We start from the raw sequence: 27,930 nt of genomic DNA on the forward strand, positions 1-27,930 counted from the left end.
GTGCTGTCTTCAGTGTTTTCTTTCAAAGATCGTTGCTGACTCCAAGGTCTGTGGGGATCATCATTCCTGGAGAGTTTCACTCGCAAACTTTGGCTAATATGTGGTCTTCTCTTTGTTGATTAGGAACCACAAATATGTTGTGTTCTCCATGTGTTTGTTTCCATCAGCACATGCATTCATTCTACTGCATGTGAGTGCATGTGAGTATCTAAAAAGCTAGTGACTCCTTTGCTGTCTTTCTTTCATTCAGTGCTTTACTAACTGTTGCATTTTCACATCGGTGCACATGCATGTCTTCTCACTGTGTAACCTTGTATGCCTTGCTAACTGTACATAGTAGGAGTTTCACTGAAAGAGGAAAATCTTGTCAGAGTTTCTTTAAAGCAGCCCTTTGATTATCATAGATCCGCCCAGTGGTTATCCAGTTACCGGCCTCTTTTCCGCTATTGGCTGCAAGGAGCTAATTATGCAAGGTAGTGAATCCCTGTGGGGGAGGTGGGGCCAAAACTGAAAGAACTCCTTTGGCAGGCAGAATAGAGCTTTTATTGAGGATATTTCTAAGCTGACCATCAGGGACCAAATCGCTGGATTGTTCAAAAAAAAAAAAACAACATCTCAGCTGAATCACGCTTGCTCCCCCTCTTTCATTCCTTCCCTCGTTTCATTTCAGTGAGACGGAGTGTAGCTCATGCAGTACCCAGCAGCAAGCAGAATGCAAGGAATCTACAGTATTCCCCTGTCTCACACAAGAAGCCCAGTTCACGACTAAAGGACAAGTGAGGAGAGAAGGAGGCAGAGCCAGAGAGCAGTCAGGGGAGGATTCAGACCGCTGTGGTTGAGAGGAGGAACGTACGCTCTTGTCCTGTTCTGCTCTGCTCTTGTTGCCTCAGGTGTGCGTGCTCCTCCCTCCCCTGCGCGGTGCCTGCTGTCAGCTCCATCCCTGGGTGGCTGAGGCCATGGTGTTGGTGCTGCGAGCCCTGCTGCCCTGCTTCTGCACCCTGCTCTCCCTGGACCTGCTGCCTGGGGTGGAACCCGCTGTGCCCTTGGAGGACTTCTACCCCTTTGGCCAGGACGAGGGGGACACCCAGACCAACGCTCAGGACGACGGAGGCTCCAGACTCGTGGAGATCTCTGTTGCTTTCCCCTTCTTTGGAGACAGGCACACAGGACTATATGTGAGTACAGAGCAGTGTGTTTTTACTCGTGTGTGTGTGTGTGTGTATTTATGTCTTTATATGTCAGAGTGTGTGTGTGCATGCACTTGGCAGTTGGCAATTGAAACTGACATGGTGTGGATTGTATAAGAGCCTGAGGGAGATGAGATTTGGCATGCAGCCAAACACTACATTTCAGTGCCCTTTGAGAGTTTGTATATATTTGTGTGCGCTCACAAGCATTGGTGCGTAACCTCATTTGTAGAATATCGTGTTTTCCCCCCACGGGTGGAATCACAATCCTCCCTGACATTCTGTTCACTTTACATCTCATACTCTGACGGCTCTTAAGTACCGAGTGAAGCTATTAGCAGAAACTGTGGTAAACCCTGTACTAATAAGTCTACAATGAGCTGTTAAAGGAAATGACAGTTTGTGTTCTCACTGTTGCCGCGGAGCATCTGTGAGCACTTCTTTTTCAGAGAGAGAAATATGTACGCCGGCAAGAGAGAGAAAGAGAGGAACAGTGCTCATGGGAGGAAGCAGAATGGTTTGACAAGGATTTTCGCACACCACAGTGAAACACTCTTTGATCTGCCTTTGTCATGTATTGGGTTCAGCTCCAGCGCATGGAAAGGCAGAACTCCCTTAAATCAACACCACCTGTTGCGGTTATGCATCCGCGATCGCTCTCTTCGAATCCCCTCCTCCTCCTCCTCGCTTGCTCCGAGCTCCGCCTGCTCTCCTCCCTGTTCAATCCATGGGCAGGGGAGGCTGAGGAACCATGGTAACAATGGGCAAGGTCAAAGGTCGTCTTTCTAATCTAAGCATCTGCGCCAACAGGGTGAGGTCAGTCTCTCGATAAAGACATTTTTAAAACTCTTTTGCTTGTACGCACAGTGCACAGACAGTGACACAGTATTTTTAAGTGCAGTGTGTGAGGGTTGCGTCTGGAGCTTCTGTGTATCACAATTTCTGTCACACTGTGTTTTACAGTGAATTCCAGTGCATCACTTCTCCTGTAATAACACTGGCACACAATAGTCAAATTAGACAAGATAAGACAAGTTGTTGGTTGCATAGCTTGTTGAAGTTCCACTGAATTATCATCTAATAGAGATAAACATCAGAGCCCTTCACTTTCTGAAATGTGCCGTGTTAGTTGTGATGTGATATCCCGGAGCTCCCTCTGCATCTCATCGGGCTGTGATTCTTTAGTCACGCAAGGCATAACACATTGTGACAGGCACTTGAAATTACAGTCACGCTCATTTTGAATGCCTCACCTGAATCCATTAAACATCTGCTGTAAAGCGCACACACAGTGATCTCTGCCACCGGAGAGCTGCTTTGAACAGTTAGCATTTCAGTGAGCGCTAAGAGCCTAAATTTGTATGAATATTTTCATGCAGGAGTTTGTTCCATGCCTCTGGGCGACCGCCACATGGAAGCTGTAGAACCAAACTGATTTTTGATGGTTTGCGGGTGCTGTCTAACTTTATTATCATAACTCATTCCTTGTAGCAGTACACACACCTCTAAACCCTCACAGCAAATCCTGTGAAATCCTCAACTATGAGCCTTTGTCCCTTTCTTATGAAAAACATCTTATTTTTAGCAGTCACATGACACTTGGTTACAGAAGTCTCCAATGTCCCCTCAAATCCTTTTAAACATTATGTATCGCCCCTGACTTGGTCCTGCTCCAGTCCCACTTCTGCCTCCTGGTTACCAGGCTGTCCCTCTGTTATGGTTTGTGTCTGGGAGTTTTCACACGTTGCTGGGATCTCTCCTCCTCCTCCAGGTCCCCCCCCTTCCTCCCTCCTCCTCCTCCCACGCCTCAGATAACATGGCAGGGGTCTTCCCCCTGGAACTGTCCAGCTGCTTTATCTGAGAAATGACCAATCACTTTAACAGAACACAGATGTATCTGCAAAGCGTCTTAGGGGCTTCCAAACAATGCGGTTCACGGATTAACTACTCTTACGGATGGCCAGTGTAAAGAACATGAAGGAGGATGTCCAAGGTCAGAGAGGAAGGAACGCAAGCCTAAAAGCAGATGTGAGAATAGATGCTTGTGATCAAAGGCATTTAATGTAGATGCATAAACTCATAGACAGTGGAAAGAGTTTTCGAGCTTCCCGTATATGTTTGTTTATATGGTTGTCTGTAATTGGAAATAAACTTCATTTAAACAAAATTCACATACATTTTAAAAGATCCTGCCAAGAACCTGCTATAGTGGAACTGCACTCTATAGATTGCACATCTGCTAGTGCTCATCTGCTCCTCTGAAGAGCTTCAACACTTGGAGGTCTTGCAATTTCATTCACACACTTTCACTCACCACTATGTATGGCTCAAAGATGTGTGCATATAGTTTTATTCTTTGTACTCTGCAGGAGTGCTTTTTCATGCATGTGTGGGATGAGAGATGTTAGAAGCAGTTCATCCACCACAAGACAAGATATATCTATACATACTTTAAAATGTCTGCAAAGCCTTAAAGTTTTAAAGTAACTTTGGGGAATACACTTACTCAATTTCTTACAGAGAGTTAGATGAGGAGATTGATACCTCTCTAATGTTCATCCAATTATATGTGAAGCCAAAGCCAGGAGATGGTTAGCTGAGCTGAGGATAAACACTAGGAGCTTGTTTATGTAAAAACAACAAGTTGCGGTTTTACGGGAGGTTTATGTACCAGACTATTTCTTGGCTGGGCACAGTGACTTCCTGGAGTCTCCGCTGGCTGCCTGTTAAGCTCACAGTGACGACAGGACTCCAGGAAGTCACCATACCCAGCCAAGAAATAGTTTGGTACATCTTCTCATCTAACTCTCAATGAGAGGGGAAGGAAGTGTTTTTCCAAAATATGGACCTATTGAATTAAGCCATTAAGCCCTAAAACTTTATTCAAATGTATTCATTTGAGTCAGGCAGAAGTGTTCACATACAAGGTTATGATTTTAAGTTTTATTTACATTATGTTTATTCATGTGCGCTGTCTTTTTTCTCCTCTCTCTCTGACTGAAACACTGTTAATTAAATTTAAAGATTTCTTTGGATTTGAGAAATTTTATAGAGAGAATTTTATTGAGATGTTTTAATGCAGAAATGTAACACATATCTTTAAAAGTTTTTAAATTCCTCTGCATTTCTGAAATATGTGATTTGCTAAATAAAATGTTTAAATACATGTTCCTACATTATACAGACCATTTTAACAGTGCACTCACATCTTTTTGCACCAAACCTCCACATCTCTTGCACCGTGGAAGTTGTATCAGAGTCCCTCCACACAGCTCCAGACAGGATTTATTGCCTCAATCTAGACTTTTTGGAGATAAAGGTAAAGCGGGGGCTCAGGAGACAGGCCAAGTGCACAGACTGTCAGACTGTAGTCACTTCCTTCAGCCTCGTCAAATAATTGGACAAGCTTGTAACTGTGAAACCTCCGTTTTTGACACGGAAAACGAATGTTTTCCTGAGTTGATCCACGGGCACCTTTTTCATACAGGGGTTTGCTTTGGCTTGACTTAAGCCAGATGAAAGTTTATTTTAGTCCATAAATTGCTTGGCTCTAAAGAAAACCACCCAAGCAAAATCCTGGATGTATCCGGCGAAGAATTCCCAAAAAATAACAGGGGAGTTGTAGAGTGGAGTGGCACCATTGAGAGTGAGAGAAAGAAATATGGGGAGAGAGATGCTTCTTACAAGGTTGACTGATCGCACCTCTCTCCCCTGTGAGTCTGACCTTGGTCATGTTACAGCATAACACAAGGCAGCTCTGAACTCATTCACTCTCTCACATAAGTCTGATGCATAACCACCCTTCACTGGATCTCTGTACTAGTTATTGCCTTGTCAAGATCCATGAGAAGAAGGAAAGTATGTGATATAGAGCAAAAGAAAGGTCCCAAGTTCAGTTTAAATTCCTCTAAGGTCATTGCCATGTCAAAGCGGTCCCTTAAAAAACCTTAACAAGTAAGAAATACACTTGTTTAAGCAGTTCCAGATGCTACAAGAGATTGGATTAGGCGATTAAACATATTCCAGTATTGGACTATAAACTCAGCTTAGTGTTCAGCATGATTTCCTACACTAATTTTGCTGTAAGATGGGTGACTTCCAGACCGCTGCCACCACAGGTCTCTCATTAGTGGGAATGTGGGTGTGGGAGGTTTTTTTAATTCATGTACATCCCTCCATTCATCCAGCTCTGTGCCCTTTCTCTTGTTTTTCTCCTGGTATCAGATGGCGCTCTGGCTGACCCCTGGGCCCTGCCCCTGCAGTCGGTCGTCTTTTTCCCCACATCAGCCACGTTCTCACCACATCACGCTGATGCAGAGGGGAAGACTGTGGTCGGGCAATTAACTTAGCCCCTGTGCCGTGCCAAACAAAACTTCCTCTGCTGTTTTTACAGCAAAGTCCTTCAAATTATGGTTTTCATACATGCAGCGAGCAAAGCCGAGCCATCTGACGTTGCTTTGTCACTGTCACATGCCAGTCGGCTCGAGCGCAGAGAGGCAAAGTTCATGCCAGCGATTAGAGGAAACAGGATAGGTGCCACGGTGGGAAGAATCTCCTCTTGTTTATAATATGCAGAATAATGTATGAATGAATGAAGGTCATTCATGGGGATTCAACCCTTCAGCCTGCAGAACTTTCCTCTCCACTCAGGTTTAGCAGCTTGTTTCAAGGGATGTTCAAAATTTATTGCAGTGGCAATAAATTTCGTCGCACACCATCAAATATTTGTGATATAAGGACTCTATGCTGATAAATGCTTCTCATCATTGAAACGATCATTTACCACATTGCTAAGTGCTATTTTGATATCACTTACTCTTCTTCTGCTGGCATTTTACGTCTTTTTCTTCAAAACTCTCTCCCCTAAATGAGTTCCACCCCACTCTGAAACATCCCTAACTTATTTCCTGTACACCTGATATAAATAATCTTTTCCCACAACTCACAGTACCTCTTTTATCTGGCACCATGGCAGGAAACCCTCTGGCAAAACATGAACATTTGTCATATTTACTGTCGTGGCCTTCAGCTTGCAATTCTATCTTTTGCAATTTTTAAATCCACTTTTCAAATTGCACATTTCTACAACCAGAGTGACAAACCCACAGAGAATTGCCTAACGTTGCTCTTCCTCTCACCTTTGGAGTTTTTTTGTGCCTTTAAGCTCATTGTTTCGATTTTACAGGTTGAAACATCACTTTTTTCGTTCAGTCTCACCACTTTAATCGACTTTATTTCTAGCTGCAGTACGCAGCTATTTTAGCCAAAAAGCTCATGCCATGTTGGTTCATCACCATGTACACACCCCAAGTGGCTAAAAATTGAATGATGAATCAATTAATCAATTACAAGCACTTCAGCAATATACCAATCAGTGACCTTTTGACGTTGATATTTCCGTAGGTTGATATTCCACCATGCTATAGCACATTGCTGCAGTGCTGACTGTGCATTTCTCACAGCCGAGATACAGTATGTGGAAAAGAGGAGGATGGGTTCATGTATTTGGTTACTTTGCCGTTGGCAGACATCCGTGGATTTACAGGCCGTGAATGTCCTTCCTGGTGTGATGACTTGGCAGGTGCGTGAGCAGCAGAAACCTGGTTTTCTCAGCTGCCGTCATTTCACGGAATAAAAGTAGCGTCTGTTCGCTACATGAGAAGCGCAAACATCCGTTATGGGAGCGTCCGCTGCCCCATGCTGCTGTTTGCCCGCAAGGCCAGACTACCTCTGTTTGTCCACCTTCCCCTCTTCTCCTTAGCACTTCCTCTCTAACCCTGCCTCGTCCTACAAATAAGTCACAGTGACTCTGACGTGTTGGACAAAATATATCATGTGTGATTAATCTTATTCAGATACTCTAACTCCGATTTTCTCCTCCTCAGGTCAACAACAATGGCCTGGTATCTTTCCTGAGGGAGGTGTCTCAGTTCACACCTGTGGCTTTTCCAATTGCCGGGGACAGGAGGGTTGTGGCACCATTCTGGGCTGATGTGGACAACCGTCGAGCAGGGAAAGTTTTCTACAGAGAGAGCCAAGAGCCCTCCATCCTGAACAGGGCTTCAGGTGATGTCAGGACGTACTTTTCAGAGTTCCCCAACTTCAACGCAACATGGGTCCTCATCTCTACATGGCTTCAAGTTACTTTCTTTGGAGGCAACTCACGCACACCGGTACTAACTGTTACCTTGGTTGGTTGGGTTGGTTAGGTTTAGGCATGAGGAGTGATGATTGGTTAGGATTAGGGTAAGAATATCAGGATAAGTCAAACAGAGGTACAGTAGGGTGGGTCATGCCTGGTACTTCTGTAGCTACCAAGGGGTATGTGAAAGAAGTGGAGTAGCTCGATTAGTTTGAAAAAATCGAAATTCTAATTTAAGAAGAATTGTTTTGCTTTTGTTACCTTAGAAGGGACCTTTTTTATGTACAGAGGGACCACTAGATGCCACTGAATCCTGCACTAGACCTTTAACATCCACTCTAAAATCAAGTCAATTTGAAACATTTAGAACATGACAGGCAATGATGATGTAGAGCTAATCTAATAGGGAGGAACTACTGGAAACCACTGGCCTAGATAATCCTATCGGCCGAGGAAATAGCCTTGTTAAAACTGGGATACAATATGTGATTAGAAAGCAAAGCTATTGGGTTTTATTCTAACGGCAACTGTGATTTATTTTGCTATCTGCCTCAACAACAGGCCCACAGAAGTTTATAGTGTCTGTAGTAGGACTGAGATCTGTACCATTAATATGAGGAGTCTGTGAGATGCATGCACGATTACCAAATTTCGTGGAAATCAGGAAATGGTTTTACCGAGCCTGTTCTTCTCTGTGCAGGTAAATACTTTCCAAGTGGTGCTTATTACAGACGGAGAGCTTTCCTTCACTATATTCCAGTACAATAACATCACTTGGACCACAGGCATGCATGCCAGCAGTGGAGGAAATCTGGCTGGGCTGGGAGGGATTGCAGCGCAGGTAAGATCGCATTGTTATTTGCTTCTAGTGATGGTCAAAACTTGGAACAAACAGTATGATCTGCTTCCTGTGAAACTATTTATCAGGTGTCTTAACTCTAATTCAGCAATCTTTTGTGATGTCTGCCTCCCTGTTACTCTCTTCCCAGGCAGGTTTCAATGCTGGTGACGGCAAGCGCTATTTCAACATCCCTGGCTCTCGTACGGCTGATGTGGTGAACGTTGAGGGAACGACAAACGTGGGCTACCCAGGCAGATGGGTGTTCCGTATAGATGATGCAAATGTGGAAGTGGGTGGCTGCAATGACTCCGGTAAGACCTGCTTGTAAAAGATTGGTTCATCTACTCCTGGCTGTCTTTGTACTTTGCCTCAAAGATTCAGATTACATTGCCCTCTCTCTACAGCATCAGTGTGCCCACACCTGCGACCATGTCTGAACGGAGGCCAGTGCATCGATGACTGTATTACAGGCAACCCTTCCTTCACCTGCTCCTGCTTGGCGGGCTTCACCGGCAGACGATGCCAGATCAGTAAGTTATGGCCGACACCACTTCCTTCTCTGTTGTGCTTGACACACACTGCACTCTGTGCATGAATACCTGTCTGCCTGACATGAGCCAGGAAAAATAATGTCCACTTGTAAAAAAATACTAGGTTTCACCTGACCTGCCAAAGGGACACTCAGATATTTCCTTAATACCTGTATCAGCTTCATCTGTTGCCTTCTCCTCAGACATTACCTGACTAACTGACCTTGGCCAGATGCTTTCTTCTAATTAAAAGTCACACTACCTCCTTTGTATGTCTCCTTGTCTCTGTAGATGTCGATGAGTGTGCCTCACATCCGTGCCAGAACGGAGGGACTTGTGAAGACCAGATTAATAGTTTCATCTGTCACTGTCCACCTGGATACACTGGGAGTCAGTGTGAAACAGGTACAAAGGAAGCTTTGCCTCAAAGCTGGTGTATACTGTGGTTACAATTACATTTCTTATTTCTTATTTCAGTAACCCTTTATATTAAGGTCCTTGTCATTAGTGTTAGTATATAAGTAATTGGGCTGTTATCAGAACCAATCCCAATGTTTGCTTACAATAACTTCTGGATAGAAACCTCTTTCACTAATGTTAGGCTGGAGACTGTCAGGCCACAGACTAAAGAAAATTGCCACTTTCAAAATATGAAATATGCACAGCATAAACGTGAGATAGGTCAAACAACTGTGTTTAATTAATTAATTAATTAATTCTTTAGGCTTTATTAACTCTAACATGGAAACCTTCTCACTTTATATCTGATAGCTGCAAAATGCACATGAATGCATAATAAAGTCTGTATTAATCATAATAAAGCAACAAAAATCTTATTAGAGGTTTAATAATGATATAATGGGTAATTTAGTTAAACTCAATAATTGTGTGCTATTATAAATAATAATAAGAAACTCATAAGGCTTTATTAACATTCTTAAGCAGTCTATACACTGTTAACAAGTTTCTTATAAGTGCTTTCAAATGTTTTATAATCTAACAATAAATGTGTTTATGATGCTATGATTAATCTTTAATACACTTATTAACACATAATTATTTTTGATATACGATATAATAAGACAAGGACCTTGATAGAAAGCATTGCCTTTTTTCTACTATTTACATCAGTTCAGCTTTCGCAATTAGCGAAGAAATCACCCCAAAATAAGTTGATCTAAATAAAGAATTTTTTACATTTTTGTACATCAAAAAAATCCACACTTCTCCTCCCAGCCTCAGCATACTGAAACAGACTGAAGACCAGGAAAAACTCTGATTAATTTAAGTCTTTCTGTGCCTCATTAAGCAGTTTCCACACAAAAAAAAAAGTATGTCAGAATATCTGTCCAGCCTCTCTGGAGCTTCTGTGCCTATTCCCACAGTCCAGCCTGTGGATATGTATCAAACCTCTTCTAATACCTTTCACAGCCAGCAGCACATACTTGCAGAGTGAGGGGAGTAGTGTGGCGGATATATTAATCAGCTGAGTAAATATTCCATGAGCGTGTCTCTCTGTCCCTATGTGTATGTGTGTGTGTGTGTGTTACAGACATTGACGAGTGCAAAGACAGGCCGTGCCTCAACAACGCATCGTGTGTACAAGGTGCTGGCAGTTTCACCTGTGTGTGTGAACCGGGCTACACTGGTGTCCTGTGTGAGACAGGTGAGCTGGGTTTTTCACACTCCGGGGTAAAGTAGGCATCTCCCTCCAGAGGAAATATTTTCTGCTGCTTTCTACATCAAACTCAGTCATTTTGGCAGATGTTTTTGTCCAGAGAGTTTCCAAGTCTATCTAGACAAATGGGTCCAAGTTGAGGTTATGGCTGAATTGCGATTTTTTTTTCTTGGGTCACACAATGTAGCAATGAACCACAGTGAGGAAGTTTACTGAAGTCAGGTAATTTCCAAAAAATACCTTCACTAATCTTGCATCTCTTGTGATTGATCGTTGATGAAACTTGAACCCACTGGGGAATTAAATTATCAGACCCTGCACAGTTCATGAATCTTTGTATCTACATGAGACGGGATTACTCATAATGCCAGACACCTGGTCAATGAAACTCTATGCTGTCAGAAGGGAAGTTTAGTGCTCTTAATCCGACTCGGTGTCTTGGACAGCAACAACCTCTTGCTTCACCATGTGAAGACTAAAAAAGCTTTGTGTGAATCTGAGTCAACAGCAGATTAACTTCTGTTTTTTTTATCCTCCAGACATAAACGAATGCGAGTCGCAGCCCTGTCTGAATGGAGGAGAGTGTGTCGATCAGGTTGCCAACTTCACCTGCATTTGTCCCGCTGCCTTCACTGGAATGCTCTGCGAGACAGGTGATTTGGATTTAACTTAAATTCTGCCAGAAAAGCATGTTTGGCTTCCTGTATCGTAGCATGTTTCCAACTGTGGCAAGCACAAAGGGAATCCTATCATACTTCTTTGAGAGCAAAAAGAGTGTTTATGGCTTTGAACTTTAAGTGAGCTGGTTCTGTCGCTTCTCCAGCGCTCCATCATTACACCAAATTCTATTAAGAATTTCAGCTATATTGCCACTGCAAACTTTACACTATTCTTTATTTGCTTTTAATAAGGTCACAAATCTTGACAACTGTAAAGAAAAAATCCTAAATACAACCCTAATTCCCAAAAAGTTGAGATGATCTAAAAAAACATAAAACATAAAGTTAGAATTTGCTCATCTTTTTTGACATATACATAATTGAAAACAGTACAAAGACAATATGTTCAATATTTATTTTGAATATATTCAAATGAGTTGGGACAGGAGCAACAAAGGACTTCTGGAATGCTCCCAAAACACGGGAAACACAGAAATACGTCAGAGAGTGAAAAAGGAAGTCTGCGAACTAGCTAGTTTACTATTGTTTGTATTGCTTTCTCATGATGGAGCATAATTATTAACTTTCATTGCCAAAGATGGTGGTTTAACAATAAAGACAACGCTACTAAATGTCATCATCAAATTACATCTTTTTGTTACTGTTTTGATTGAGTGACCTCTAGTGGCAGGAGTTACATACTGTGCGTTTAAGGATAAAAACATCAGAACGTTGTGACAATATAGCTAAAATTCCTAATCAGAAAACAAAATCTGATGGGTACAGTTTTGCAGTGTTTCGGACAGAGTTCGAGGTCTTGTTTCCCTTTGATTGAGGGCTGTAGCATAAGAGCATAAGTAGCTGCATATCAATCTGATAAAGTATGTACTGTATCTGTTTGGCCCTGTTGCTATCTGCACAAGTCTGGTTTATTGGGTTGATTTGACAGAATTACAAAAATCTTTATAATAATATTGGCCAGTATTCTTTATTCATACTTTTACAGAAATGTGCGCCATGAATCAACATCTTTTAATATTTAAGAATTGTCAGTCAGTCGTCTTTGGTGGACAAGCCATGTCATGATGACACTGTTTATTAACTACAGCAAACCTATCTTTGGTATTTGTGTGCTGCAATTTTTTTGTTAACTGTCGGCTAACATATGCACCACTCACCACTAGCAATGTCAAAAATCTGTGACAAGCTAAAATTGGCAAACAGTAATATCAGTAATAATCAGTCAGGAAGTTATTTATCGTGTACTTCTCATATACTGTATCAAACCTATCTCACTTACATCTAGTTAGTGGTATCTAGCCATGCAAATAGTTTTAGATCTACTTGCTCGGGTTTGGAGACAGCTGTCTCTGAGATTTCTGCTGCCACCCAAATACAATGGAGGTGGATTGAATTAGGATAATAAAGAAAAAAGCTATCTGAATAGCTTAATACCACCGGAGGTAAGTCAGGAAATATGTTGTGTTGGTATTTGAATGGACCAAACCCTTTTAAAGCATGTTCCTGTCTTTCTCTCTCAGAACTGGTGGTGCTTCAGGTCAATTCAACTGAGGCAGAAAACCAAACAGGTAAAAGCAAGTCCAGCCACAGCTCAAGCTCTGCCAAATATTTTCACCTCCAGTTTGTTTCTCACACCCTGCACTGCCATGCTTTTACACATACAGCCTCGTGTGAAGAGGAAGACTGCAAGAAGAACCAGATTTGTGAATACACCAGCTCGGGAGTCTCCAACTGCACATGTGCTCCAGGCTTCTACGGCGACAAGTGTGAAGGTATTTCACACTCTGCCCCGGCTGACGCTCACTGCAGGCAGCTGGGCAGGTAGAGAGCAGACTGGGGTATTTAAAGAGGAGCTGTGCTATCCCACAGGAATTTGGAGCTCTGCCCTGGAAGAGGCTGCTGTGATGATGGATTATTGTAATTATCAAAACTGACACGGCCTCGCCCAGTTTACTACGGGAACCAGTCGCTTGATGTTGTGAATAATTGTTTTATAGCACATTTTATTAGTTTACCAACAAGAGGAAGTGCTTTGTCTAGACTTGAAAAGGCCCCTTTATGAGTCAAAGCTGCTCTTTGGTATTCAGGTCATTTCTTCAGACAGAGCTGTTGAAATATGCATGCTTCCACACCGCTACTTGCTGCTCTGGAAGTTGGCCACTGTACCACACTGTAGTTCGAAGCACAGCTGCTGCTTGCATAACCAATTTGAACACAAAATATGTAAAACGCAATCATCCTCAGCTAATGCTTCATGCCTTCCTTTCATAAGTGCATATTAAGTCATCTCATATGATGTTTAATGTCTGTATCATATTATATTTGTTTAGGAAATAATTATTGAGCCACTTGAAGCTAATTCAGGCTCCCATGGGAAGTCACCCTCTGATAGCAACCCTCTGATTTGTTTTTTCCCACCAAAAGCTCTTTAATAGTATTTGAGCTATTGCAAATGCATGCTACCTCTCACCCTTGAGCTGAAATAACTATCAGTGCTTATATAGGCTCTCTTAAATCTCCCAAATACTTTCCTGCCTGGCTCACTTGGAAGGCACAGTGGAAAAAGGAGCATGATCCTCCGAGGAAGAGAAAGTAGCGGGACTCAGAAGTGCCTAATCAGGCTCTCAGATCAAAGGGCCCGGGCCGCACAGGTGGCCAATGAAAGTGTCTCTCGCAGATTAACTATCCATTAATTGCCCTCAGGGCCATACGTTCTGGTCACAAAATATGCTTCATATCATCAGAAAAATAATACCCTCCACCGAGCTCCCAGGACTTCAAAGGGGGAGCCACTTAGCTGTGATACGGCCACGTCCTTTGATCCGCTGCTGCAATTAGGAAGGAGAGGAAAATAAAAACATTCTAACAATTTGTACGGAGCGGATGTGCAGCGTGCTGACTGGTAATCCTCTGGTCCTGTGAACTTTGTTGGAAGAGATTAGGGAAAGAGAAATGACGGCGAATCAATACATAGTTTACAGTATAGCAGATGAAAGACGCTCAACATATGGTACACATGTTGACCATTTGTATCTTCTGCCTATGTTTACACTTAGACTTAAAACTTAACATAATGTAACTACTTGCTTTCAAGTAGCTCGGGCAAACTTTCCAGCTTCGAGCCTCTCTCATACACACACACACACACACATGCACTCTCTCTCTTCCTGTGTCTGCAGAGGAATGCCTTTGCCAGAATGGGGGTGTCTGTGTGGACAGCAATGGGACTTGTGAATGCCCTTCAGGCTACACAGGACTCTACTGTCAGTTTGGTGGGTATGACAATCCTATCAGGTGTCTCACAAGAGCTTTGATGAATGTGAAAAGATTTTTGGTCACTGTAAGATCACAAAACCAGCAGCCATTTTTCCAAAATGTGTGACACTATCTTTCACAATCCCTTTCTCTCAGAAGTAACTCAGACGCCGTGCAGCAACAGCAGGCCGTGTCCTGACGGAGGTCCCTGTTTGGAGTATGGAGGAGCCTACCTGTGTACATGTCAGACTAGTGTAGCCGAGCTCGATCATAAGGACTTCTATCCCTATGGTAAGAGCCTCAGGCACCGACCCAACAACAGGCCACTTTGCAGCTATGTGTCATTGCATGAGCAGCTGGTTTCTATAGCGACAAACACATTTTGCAACACACTGGTCTTGACAAGTGTCACTTTCTATTTCAAAAGGAATGGTCACATTTGCAGTTTACTTTTACAATGTGGAGAGACATTTCAAAGTGATTTATGCTGCTGTTAAATGCTCTGGGGAGATTTTGTATTTGACACAATCATAAAATGACAAATAATCTGTGCTTTGTAAAGGTTGGACCAAGCCCACATGCTTGAATTAAATTAAAGAGGTGTACTGTTTCCCAGTTCAATGGAACGCGGTCAAGTATCGTGTGTGTTTTTCAGTACAGCCCCAATCGGTCTGCGACTCCTCTCCGTGTCTGAATGGGGGCTACTGCTACGAGCGGGATGGAGGCTATACCTGCGAATGCAAATACGGATACTGGGGGAATCACTGTGAAAAAGGTAGCATCACTGATGAAAACAGAATACCTTCCCATGAACTGTCTTTTTAAAAACATCCCTCAGACTTGTGCCTTGTTGCTCGGGCTCAAATCCAGCTTCAAATGCACCAGGAAACATGCCATTACTTGTAATGCTGCTTGAAATATTACAACGCTGAAAGGCTTATGATAATTTGTACTTATGACTGAGTTATGAGCTAGTTTCCTGAATTATGGCTTGAATTGCAATGTACTGGAACTGATTTATTTTGTGTGATTAAAAACTAGAGTTGTCTGTACTTCAAGGATTCCCTTCTCCCTGTCTCTTTCCAGTTAGACTCAATACCTGTGCTTCTGGGCCCTGCCGCAACGGAGGCTCGTGTAAGGAAGAGGCAGGGAGCTACAGATGTGTGTGTCCATATAGATTCACTGGAAAACACTGTGAAGTGGGTGAGTGCTGCCCTCAAGTAATAGTCAAAATCTTTTGGTACTCAATGCACACATTTTTTATTGCAAATTTTTGTGAAAGCATTAGAGTGAGTGATCTAATCGGTACACAACCCCAGTTCTTTGGATGCTCTGATATAAATATTTAGATGAGTCATATTTTTGTATAACTAAATGAGCAGAAAACAGAGATTCTACTTGTGCGATCAAAAGTAGAAAGACAGAGACTGTCGTCAATGTTTGGTTGTCTGTCAGGATAAAACACGTTACAGATCTGTGAGTGGTCTGATCTAAATTTGATTTGCTATTTTAATAAGGTTACAGAAACATATTTTTTTGATCTTAGGAACATCTTCAAAATTAGACTATTTTAACTCAGAACAATGCTAAAAAGTCGATACATGTTTTTTTACAAGTTGCCTGGATTACTCTACCTCTCTTTTCACCGGTCTTCCTAAAAAAACTTACAGGGAAAGTTCACCCAAAAATCAAATCAAACCAAATCCTTATACGTGTAGAGCTATTTATCCATCTGGACTTATTTAGTGAATTGCCAAGTTTTGGAGATATTGGCCATACAGATGTCTGCCTCCTCTGAAATAAAATGGAACTAGATGGCGCTCAGTTTGTGGTGCTCAAAGCGCCCATAAAAATACATTTGAAAAACTCAACAGCAATGTCTCTTTCCAGAAATCATGAATTGGTTCGTCAAGGTAATCCACAGACCTTGTTGTGGGCCGTTTCATGTAGAACCTATCGTCTTTCTACCAAACTACATCCTCCAACCTTACCACTGTACCAAAGGAAGCGTACAGCTCCTCATGGACTAGAGGCTTGTGCTTGTGATAGCATGTGAAGTAAACATTAATGAGGTCCTCCTCAGCTGAACTGTAATGGGCACCACTAGCATGAGAGTGCCATCTAGTTCCATTTTATTTGAGGAAGGCAGACATCTCTACGGCCAAGATCTCCAAAACTTTGCATCTCACACCAAAACAATCTTGATTGATAAATAGCAGTGAGGGTAAGAAGAAAAATATGTACTTTTGATTTTGGGGTGAACTGTCACTTTAAGGAAAATTGCTGTTAATTCAGAATGCTGCAGGAATTTGACTCCTAAGAAAGATTAGATTGCACTACCCCACTGATTGCAACACTCACTCACTCACTCACTCACTCACTCACTCACTCACTCACTCACTCACTCACTCACTCATTACCTTTATCCCTTAGAATTGTTCTTTAACTTGTTCATAAAGTCTTACATAACCTAGCAACTTCCCACATCAGCAACTGCCTTAAATTCATGTTCCAACAGATCTTCCAACGCCTATCTTCTAAAAGTAGCATTCTGTTGTTATGCCCACAAACTGTAGAGTACCCTCCCTTTGGATCTGAGAACAGCAGCTGTTTTCTTTAAAGATAAATTAAATGTAAGAGTAAATGAATTAAATATATTTTTAATGTGGCTTTTATCTTTGATATTTATATTATTTATGTAATTTTCCCTTTATGGTGTAATTGGTTTTGTTTTTAATGTTTTAGTCCTGTCTTGTAAAGCAATTTGGGCAACGTAGAACAGACTTTACAAATAAAATTATTATTGTTATTATTGCCAGTGATAATTCTCATTGTATATGTTTTCTTGCAGGTAAGCCAGACCCCTGTTCCTCTAGCCCCTGTCTGAATGGGGGGACATGTTTTCATTACATAGGAAAATACAAATGTGAATGCACTGAGACCTTCAGCGGCAGGCACTGTGAGATAAACAGGAGTTCATTACAAACCTCCAAAGGTAAGCAGACGCGTGTCACCACACAATAATCTGGCTCGAATGCTGAACTTTGTAAGATGTTGACTTGAATAGATTAACAGGCAGGGGATATCCTGAGCTGTGAAGTGTAGAGATACCGGCTTCACATCTGAAGATAATCTTAGCAGTGTTGCTGCACTGGAGGCCCCACATTTACAGATATAGAACAGCTATATAAGGTAAATAAAGTAAGGCCTGATTAGACACGATGAATCATGTCTACACACTCTAACAGCATGCTGGAGGTAATTTTAGGAGGACAAAAACAGAGAGCCTGGATGTTGCCATTAGTCTGTCCTGAATGAGCTCCTTTAAGCCTGTGTGTTTGTGAGCTTGTGTTACTATGCAGTCATTCTGATTATTTCAATCTTTGCATTCAGAGCTGGGCTGTGGGCCGCCCCCACAAGTGAAGCACGCTGAGGTCCAGTTCTCCTCGACAACACCAGGCTCCATGGCCATGTATATATGCCACTCAGGCTTCATGTCTGTGCCCAGAGCTACTCAGAGTATCTGTGGTATTCAGGGGGACTGGAGCCAGCCACCCATTTGTGAGGGTCTGTACATACACCAGCAGGAAGAAACTGCCTTTTCATGATCCCTGAAAATTCCTAAAAATTTATTTTCCAGTTATTACAGCAGTTTTTGCCGTAAAATGTGTTGATTTATATTGATGTCTTTATTTCTTTATTTCAGAGATCAATGAATGCCGGTCACATCCTTGTCTTAATGGCGGTACATGTCGGAACCAGGTTGGATCCTACACGTGTGAGTGTGATGAAGGTTTCAGCGGAAAGCGCTGTCAGACAGGTAAAACATAATCAGATTCTTCTTACATTAAATCCAAAATTTAGTGCACAGACATGTTATTCCTGTCTGTATGTATGTTTTTCACCCTTAAGACATAAATGAATGCCTGTCGGAACCCTGCAAGCACGGGGGGACATGTGAGGACCAGCCTGGCTCCTACTTGTGTCATTGTCCACAAGGTTTCACAGGCCAGAGCTGTGAGCTAGGTACAGTATTCATTTAACATGTTACATTACTTCTAAAAATGTATGCAGGACAACAATCAAAATCTACTGTAAATACATGTGTGCAGATCAGGACAGCTGTGAGTCCAACCCATGTCTGAATGGAGGCGTGTGTCGGGGTTACAGACGGAATTATTTGTGCGTGTGCAAAGATGGTTTCTTTGGGGACCAGTGCCAGATGTGTAAGTGACTTTAAGTCTGTTTGATTGATGTTAAAAGCTAATTCAAACAACTTGCACTCAGTTGGGACATGAATCATGTAGCACAAACTGCTTGTCTTTGTCACCCCCAAGTGGAGAACCCATGTGTACTGCAACCTTGTGGAAACCGCGGCCTCTGCAGGAGTGACAGGAAAGGCAACTACAACTGTGCTTGCAAAGCAGGACACACAGGCAAAGACTGTGAGAAAGGTAATTCAGCTCAATCAGCTTGTGTTGTGTCACCTCTGTAGCTCATCCTCTGTACTGCAAAGACAACTCTGTAATTATTTAATGTATGGATTAGACATGTAAGGTTGCCACTGTTCCCAGACCTGTTGCCTCCCTCTGGTCTCCATGTGGTGCGTGTGGAGGAGAACGAGGTGGAGCTGCGCTGGGACGAGCCGGAGGCCTCACACAGCCTGATCAGCGGCTTCATCGTCACTTACGGTCCACTGGGCCGGAGCAATCGCAAATCAGACCTCCTGGACAGGTTGAAGTCCACCCATGTCATGCGAGGCCTGGTGCCCGGTGTGCTCTACAACATCTCCACCTTCTCCACCAAGCGCAACACAAACAGCAACGACATCAGCCAGCCTGCCACCGCACTAATACGCACCAGTGAGCACTAATGTTCTGTCTCCTGGAGAGTGTTTCTCTCTGTGCATTCATATTCAGTTTCAATGCATACGTGCATGGATTTTCATGTGTAATTATGTGTGCTTTTCTGCTAGGACCTCGGCGGGTGGAGCAGCTGCAGGTGGTCAATGTGTCGTCCTCTCAGGTGTGGCTGAGCTGGCTGGTTCAGGCTGCTCGTCATGCAGCAGTCAGCAGGGTGCACGTGTCTCTGTTGCCTTCAGATGGGAGTGAGGCTCGCACTGCTGTGCTCAACATGAGCACCACTGAACATACCTTCAGGTCAGGCTCTTCATTTTGCCACAAAGCAACACTGATGACCCACAGTTTAAATTTATTGTGCAGACCTGCAGCATCCTGTCACTGAATGGTGATGTTGAGATGGTGAACATTGAATAGCTTTGGGTATTATACCTTTCCACCACTAGAGGGAACTATTTCAACACTGTTTCGAGGACAGTGTTAAAAGGATGATGAGGTTAGGTATCATGATTTGTTTGCTGTAGTGCAATTCTTTTGTGTGCCTCTTCTGTTTTCCAGTTCATTACTCCCTGGTCGGATGTACACAGTGGATGTGGTGACTCAAAGTGGACTCAGACCAGATGAGTTTCCCTCCACCAGCCACTCAGCTGGACCACTGGGATTCTGGACAAGTAGGTTACATATCATCAGTCAAGTATGTATTACTAGGAGTTATCAGGATGACAATAACATAACTGCTGGCCACCTCATAAGACGCTAGTGGGTTAGGATTTCCATTTCATCTTTTCTCATTTAAAAATTGCATTGCACGTCTCTGCATATCACCACAAGAGTATTAGATGTAAAGACTTAACTTTGTTATTGCATTTCATTCATTGTGGAAATGCAGTTAGCATTTTTTGTGTGGTTGTTATTTTATTAGTACAATTTCTGGGCCATAAGTCAACTAAAATATTCACTTTATCTTCACTTAATGGGGCTCCCTGGTAGCTCATTTGGTAGAGCAATTACCATTTATAATGGCTGAGTCCTTACCATGGTGGCCCTGGTTGAATTCCAGCCTCCTTTGTCATCCCTTCTCTCTACCTTCCCTCTCTCTCTTCAGCTGCCACTAGCTCAATAAAGCAAAAATACCAAAAAGTAGTATTAAAAAAATCTCTACTTTATGCCTTTTCGTTCTAAGATAAATGTAGTCTTGTACTTCAAAGCATGTATAATTAATGTTTAAGGGATAATACATTTTGTATAACTCACTTTAAGCTTATTGTAATAAAGAATAAAGCAATTTTAGGCAAGAATAAACACTGAGTAAACAAAAAATTAAAAACATTATATTAATATGACCATCCTGTACACCGCTGTATGTCACCCTTGCCTGGACCAGAAACAGAGGTTTGCTTAGTAGCATACAGTATCTCTGATATAATGTATTTTGACAAATATGGATACCTTTGTGATTTACTTTTGTTTTCCTTTTATTTAGCAGTGTATATAGGTAGCTACATGTAAGCCCATGTGGGCGGGGCACCTATGTATGTATGACATAAAACTATGTATTTGTTCATTATAAGAAAATAAATGGAAATATTTTTCAAAGGGACAGATTTTCTGTCTGAAAATCAAGGTCTGATTTTTAGCAGGCACTGTAGTGATGAGCATGTAGCTCTATCCATTAATAAAGCATCTAGCGAATGAGTGCAAATAAAGTTTAAAAATAGCTATTTTAGTCAACAACTAAAGAAAGAATAAATATATGTATTATGCTATCTTACAATCTGACCATCTACATGTGTTTTCCCTCAGGACCTCTTCCCCCACAGAACCTCTCACTGTCACATGTGACCACTAACTCTGCACTGATCACCTGGAGCCGCCACCCGAGAAGCATCCCAGATGGCTTTGTGGTCAACGTGACCCGAGGGTTGAATACAAGGAGTCGCTTCCTGCCAAATGGGAAATTAGGATCATATACCCTGCGTGAACTGACGCCAGGACAGCACTACTATGTGGCTCTCACATCCGTCAAAAACGCAGGGCAGGAGCAGATCCACAGCACGCCTCAACACTTAGCCTTCACCACCTGTGAGTGAAGAATATTTCAGTATCCCACTCACACTGCTTTTTATCATGGAAGGTCACTGTAGGAATTGTCCGTCTTGTCTTGATAATGTTGATGCCATGCCCAGCTATTCAGCTTACAGTGACAAAACATTTTGTTAACTAGCTTTCTTTGCTTAAACTGATCTAAACATTTACTTTTCGACCCAGTGCCAATGGGCGCAAGACCAGGCAGAAGAGACAGGCCCATCGTGACTGGACGCACACCTCCCCCATCTCAGCCTCAGGTCCTGGGGGGCACAACGGAAACAGACAACTCAGAGGAATTACCCAGGTACACATTGAGTGATGATAATTATTTAAAAAGTCGTAAATGTTTCCATCTAATAATTCATCTGTCAGTGCTAAACAATTAGCATTGTTTCCTATTTTGCAGATACACTGAACTCATTGACAGAAGAGGAAGGATAACAGCCAAGTTCACTCAGTTGCCTCGAAAAGCCATTCGACATCGTACTAGTAAGTACAAGTATGAGCGACCATGTGTACAACTTAACACTGTTTGACATTTTTTCGAAAACATTTAATGTGTTTTATACAGTATTTGACACAAAATATACTGCTATCATGTTAATATTTGGCACTGCCAGATTCATTCAGCAGGACACTATTGAAACTAGCATGTTACACCAACATACAGAAATGGTTCTGATTTGCTCAGGATGTCCAAACAATCAAAGAGTGATCTTATTTGCTTATCAGGATGCACATGGAATAATTTAGGCCGTGGTCCTGTAACCATATGGTTCTGACTATGGCCTGTCTGGATGAAATATGGCTGCTCCCCTAATGTAAACTGGATTCTCTGCTATCACACAAACAGACCCATGTTATCTGACACATGTTGATGGCTTTATCTAGCAGTTTTTGATAGCGAGACAAGTCAGAAAACAATAACCTTCAGGAATAAACTTTTCATTTTTTTTAAATTTTCATTGGATAATTATTTGTAAAATATATTTACATTTTTGTTAACTTAATGCATCCCAGTGCAGAGGTTTAAAGCCTTAGCCCAAAGAAAAAAACAGGTTACAGATGTTATTTTGTGCCCTAGAGAATAAGCTCTTAATGATGTTACACTCAAGATGTCATAATAGGACTTTAACCATTTTGTCAAATCAGTAATGTCGTGTTTCAATGTTCCAGCTGAGGAATGCACACAAACTCTGTTAGAGTGTCTGACATGTCCATGTTACCAGGTCACCCTGCAGTCTTTTCTATGCTGATTCATGACAGGAAATGTTTTGCCTTGCAGAGCCTGAGCCACCAATTAGATTAGAGAAGATGGAAGAAACAACCAACAAAATCAGCCTTGCACTAGAGATTCAAGAAGACGGCTCAAGAGCAAAGCCTGGTAGGTGTTTGCTCCTACAGGTGGCACATATGCTCTTGTAATTGGTCCCAGTTGATACATGAAATTAATGTCCTGTTCAATAGAGACTACTAATTAGTCTTTAGATGTGTATTTTATCATTGTAAGTATGTGTCTTGTCTGTAATTAAAATATCAATGAGGATGCTAACTGTGAAAAACAAAGATGTAACATTCAGGAAAGCACATTGGTAAAAAAAAGAAAAAAAAAGAAGGGGAAGTGGTGTAAGAGCTTGAGGCTATCAACACATGGTATCAGCTGTAGATAATGTGGAGTAGTGGGCCTGAAACCTGAGACCCGCACTCATTCTGCACAGTGGATGTTGATGGCAGCTGTTGTCTTTTAGAGTTGCCACAAGACTGCCGCAGTCTGCCCTGCCAGAACGGAGGTACATGTGTGAACGGAGGGGACTCCTTCATCTGTGACTGCGCAGCGGGGTTCAAGGGCAGACAGTGTGAACTGTGTAAGTTTATGTGCTTCCTCTCCACACACACACACAAAGACACAGGGTGGGTTCAGTGAAAGTAGACTGTTTTTTTTGCCAAAACAGCAAATTAGCTGAATCAATCTGCTGGAATTCCAGGATATCAAATTAGGATTTTAAACATGTGGTTTCTTTAGCCATCCCGTCCCCTACAGCATTAGGTTTGGAGGCAGTGAACACGCATGTAAATGTTTTCTTTCAAACAAAGCAAAGCCGAACAAAAGTAAACAAGTTTAAGAGTCTGCAGCTATGCTAGCAGCTCTGTGAGGCTGCACAGTATGCACAGCGGTGCCTTTGAGCCACATGCCAATGCCAGCATGACAACATGCTCTCAATGGCAATGTTAACATGCTGATGTACAGTATGCAAGTATAATGTTTACCATGTTCACACCTTAGTTTAGCATGTTAGCATGCTAACATTAACTAACTAGCACAGACACAAAATACAACTGAGGCTGATGGGACTGTCATTAGTTCTGCAGTATTCTGTCAAACATTTTGATCTGTTGAAAAGTCAGGGTATCACTCATGATTAATTTCACCCTGAGGAGGATATGAATATCTGTACTTTCATGGCAATCCATCCACCAGATGTTGAGATATTTCAGTCTGGATCAAAGTGGTGGACCGACCATCCCTAGAGCCACTCTGCTAGCATGGCTAAAACTTCTTTCCAAACTGTAACTCAACTGGAGGAGTCTGTCCTTAGTATTTTATCAGTGACCCAACCCTAAGAAGGAAATTTAAATGTGTGGCAGCTCAGCGGTTCAATGATTACCACTGCCACCTCACAGCAACAAGGTCTGAGGTTTCTGTGAGGATGTTCTCTCCCCGTCTAAAAAATGTCCAGAAAAAGCAACTCAAGTCCCAAGTCCACTGTCAACCTGAACATGATAAAGGATGTTAAAAAAGTGGATTGCTATTTTAAGAAAAGAAGCTAAAACTTTAATTTGATCTTAAGGGCATTAAATTAAGTGGTAGCATTCTTTCAAAGCAGTACATACCTGCTTCTGATGCGAGACGTCCACTCACCAGCTGTCTGAATGTCATGAGTGTCAGTGCAGGATTTACAGTCCTGTCTATGTGCTCCCAAGGCTTCCTCTTAACTCCGTGTAACTGTAGCATCTCATGGTGTGAACTTAGAGTAGATTCCATGTTAGATTTGCATTTCATCACGCAAAGTGACATCGTGCACTGAGCTATGTTAAGACCTCTGATGCTTTTAAGCAGGAAACATGCTCCACTGACAGTTGACCCCTCTGACATGTGAATGGCTTGGTTATCTTTGAGGCTTAAGGACATGAATGTGCAACACGAATACAGTGTCAGTGAAGGCACAAAGCACTGTATTATGTTCACTGCATCACTTACCTTCCTTTTTCCTGGGAGCCAGTGTGACATTAATAACCCAGTGTTGCTTTTAAAAGTTCTGGGGAGGTTACGAGGCAGCAGTTTGTTACCTGTGGGCAAAATCCTTCAGAATTGATTCTATCTTAGATATTTATGCTGTCGGTATCAAAGACAAATCTGGAATTACTCTGTGCCTGAAACAGGTCTCTTCAGTTTTATTACCGAAATTGAAACATTGGGTAATAATAAAAACAAAACAATTTAATATAATTATAAAATCCCTCATCAGTCCAAGTATGCAATGATGACTGCAGTCTCCCCATCTCATTACTTTTTAAGATACACTGCACAGTTATGACTCAAGCAGCCAGTATGTATTGAATGTATCTCTGACAGACTATAAATGGGAAACTTCTAGCTGCATGATCTTTTGGCCATTACTACGACTACTGCTACTTTATATGGACGCCAGCCAGTAGGAATGCATTATCTACAGCGTCCAATGTCTTATTGAAGTTAATGATCATGGAAACTCGTGTGTATTTTTATCAAAGTAGTTAATTATATGCTACTAATATTAAAGCATAGATACATTCTTACTTGGCAGCATGAATAAAATGTAATTTACATGAATAGCAAAAAGCTGCTTGATGTTTTCTTTAGTTCAGAAGTCAACAGGACATCCAGAACCGCCTGTGGACACGACCTCACTGTATCAAAAGTTACCGGAGTCTTTACTGCAGGACTGTTAGTGATACATCTGTAGCAACGAGCAGCTTCCATCAAGGAATTTAGATATTGTAACACAGTTGTAGACATCACGGCTCTTAATTAAAAAAAAACTGTATTTATTTATTAACTGTAATGTTATAATAAGCTTACAAATATATGCAGTTGATCAGTTTGCAATAATGAGCATTTTGAAATATCAGCAGACTTTGTGCTGGATACATTCGCTGAGATATAAATGGATACTGACGGTTTAATAATAAGTTATACAATTGTATAAATAGGTTCATTCCATACTTACTCACCATAGGACATGTACTGTAAGTTCATGTCATAGATTTTTATAAAAGATTAAATGTAAAAACTTAAATTAAATTCATTGGACTTTGCAGAATCCTAAAGCTGTACTAAGCTGTAGCTGTCCTAAATATTTGAAGTCGGTCCCCTTGTGCTATATTTCTTAATTTTTGCTATTCTTTGCTTATTTAACGATAGATTAGTTTGACATTTGTACTGAACATCCAAGAAACCTGAATGCTGATTTGCAACATGAATTCATTTAAATAGTTGTGGGAGAATGTTTACAGTAATCACATTAATAACAACAAATCACTTTTTACCCCAATGGAGAATCTTTCATATTCAAAAGCTAAGTAATACATACTTTGACTGTAGATTTTCACAAGAAAGATTATCTTTATTAGCTTGAAGCTTTGTGTGAAACTGTTCAAATTCATTGCAGATATTAAAAATAAGTCATACATGTTATGTGACTCTATCATTTATTTTTTTTTAACATAGCTCATTTTTTTTATTTTTCACTGACTGTATATTACATTTAGAGGTTTTATTTCATCAGTAGATATTTGTACTGTATTGACCTGAAGGTTTTCTATCTGTGTGATACATATTGAGCCTTTTTTCATTGGGTTCAGGGAATTTGTAAGTCACAGCTTTTAACGGCTGGGTTTAAGTACTTAATTCTGGGTGTGTTGGCATGGGATGACCCAAGAAAAGAGCTAGCAGATAGTTTGCACAATTTGACATATAATCAAGCATCTTAGTATCTTCGCAGCCGTAAAACTTCAGCTCAACACCATAAAACAATATCAGTTGGAATTCACTAATAATGAGACTTTGATGAAGCTGTGTATGAGGAGACACTGGTCATACCCTCCTCGCCCCTCTTGAGTCCTTTTCTCCACCTAAACATCCAGCGTCAGATTGTTTAAACATTCCTTTCCTAAAACCATCCGTCAGCCAGAGAGCAGGGCCCAGCTCCATCCCACATGACTCTGAAACCATCCAGCACACTTTCTTTCCCTTGCTCACAATTCATACCTCATGTTGTGTGACCGCTGTTTGCAGTGTGCCAGCGAGTGCCGCACCCCTGCACCCGTCTGTACTCTGAGACCAAGAGTGTGCCTGTCTGGGAGGGCGGAGTGTGCCACTACCTGTAAGTTATTATCAGGCACAGACAGATCTCCTGTTCTGGCCTCGCATGCTTACACTCATCATTACATATGTGATGTTTAAATTGCAAAGCTGAAGAAATGCAGAGATTATTTGTAACTAAAGGATTAAGTCTGTGAGTGGGTTTTGTTCTTTGCAGGTACAAAAGGACATATAAAGTACAGCAGGATGTTTGTTATCGAGAGATTTGTGAACCGGTGCTTCCCAAGAAAAGTCCGAGTAAGTTGTCTGAACAGCGTTGAAATTGTTTTTTAGCGAATACACCGGTGAAATTCTTCTCACATACGCATATTCACTTTCTTTACAGTCAGAAGAACAAACAGACAACAATAAAGGTTTCTTTTCTTTAACACAATTAACAAAATAATTTGTTTTGTGGTGAAAGTCACAAGATTTTCAACGATTATCCTAAAAATCTAAAGAGTCTTTTCTTCCTTTTTTTCCAGAGCACTTGGATACTGGTGAAAGGACTGTCGTCACTGTCATGTGAAAAACCTAACTTCAATTTTGGTGTTTATAATCTACTTGAAGTAACTGATTATGGTCATGTTTGTGCTGAAAAACCCTGTCAGAACCCACTGTAACATTTTAGAAACATCGTTCATCTGAAAACAAGGTTGTATTTGTTCATTCCTGAGAGCTGTGTTTGGAGCTCCACGCTTCGCCAAAGGACTTTGATCAATCAAATGAGAAATGGCCCAAATCATTTATCATTTGTGACGTTTAATGACTGATTTTTCATACAAAACGTATGCAAATATTAATGGTAAGCAGTCCACTGTGCTGCATCGGAGACCTTATATACCTCATTTCCACGTCCATGCTGACACATTAGGCAATGTTTTTTTTATTATTTGTGATTCAGCTGCAGGTTTGTCCCTCAGGGAAATAACTGTAGAGTCCCAATCTTTTCCTTGTACCTGCCCCGAGATAAAGATAATGGGAAATTTCTCCTCACCGCATAAATTCATCTCTTCCTCTGACAATGGTGCACAGTATTTTCTGTGTATGAATATCTTTGTCCGTGTCTTAGCAGGCATCACTGCTTGCTATGCTGTAAATAGTGTTTATAGGCCATTTTGTAGGTGAATATTTTAATAATAAAAATGTTAAAATGTTTTTGGTGTGTCTTTCTGGTTTGATGTTTGCATCCTGGGTTACATCTTGAAAAAGTAAGCAAGGTCCTACAGTATCGATTCTTGCAGTTTTTGCATGCGTAGGAACTTAGGA

The 27,930-nt window shown here is 41.5% G+C and overlaps 1 protein-coding gene across 2 annotated transcripts; it reads left to right on the forward strand.

The window, feature by feature from the left end:
- Positions 1-502: 502 nt before the first annotated feature.
- Positions 503-27,819, forward strand: sned1 (sushi, nidogen and EGF-like domains 1). Of its 2 annotated transcripts, none has more exons than XM_073476917.1 (32): positions 503-1,175; positions 7,073-7,360; positions 8,030-8,170; positions 8,319-8,481; positions 8,575-8,700; positions 8,992-9,105; positions 10,253-10,366; positions 10,918-11,031; positions 12,579-12,626; positions 12,723-12,830; positions 14,238-14,330; positions 14,470-14,604; positions 14,969-15,088; positions 15,400-15,516; positions 17,165-17,308; positions 17,707-17,880; positions 18,020-18,133; positions 18,226-18,339; positions 18,426-18,539; positions 18,651-18,767; positions 18,888-19,175; positions 19,289-19,472; positions 19,731-19,843; positions 20,976-21,254; positions 21,441-21,564; positions 21,667-21,749; positions 22,546-22,644; positions 23,009-23,125; positions 26,596-26,683; positions 26,840-26,919; positions 27,008-27,035; positions 27,147-27,819. In XM_073476917.1, the coding sequence occupies exons 1-31, from the start codon at positions 957-959 to the stop codon at positions 27,031-27,033; spliced, it is 4,158 nt and encodes a 1,385-aa protein (XP_073333018.1). In that variant the 5' UTR covers positions 503-956; the 3' UTR covers positions 27,034-27,035; positions 27,147-27,819. The 2 variants fall into 2 exon arrangements, with proteins under 2 accessions (XP_073333018.1, XP_073333019.1); XM_073476918.1 differs by having other exon boundaries at positions 14,473-14,604.
- The last annotated feature ends 111 nt before the right edge of the window (positions 27,820-27,930 follow it).

The sequence above is a fragment of the Pagrus major genome, chromosome 11 (assembly GCF_040436345.1).
Source record: "Pagrus major chromosome 11, Pma_NU_1.0".
NCBI classification, from domain to species: domain Eukaryota; kingdom Metazoa; phylum Chordata; class Actinopteri; order Spariformes; family Sparidae; genus Pagrus; species Pagrus major.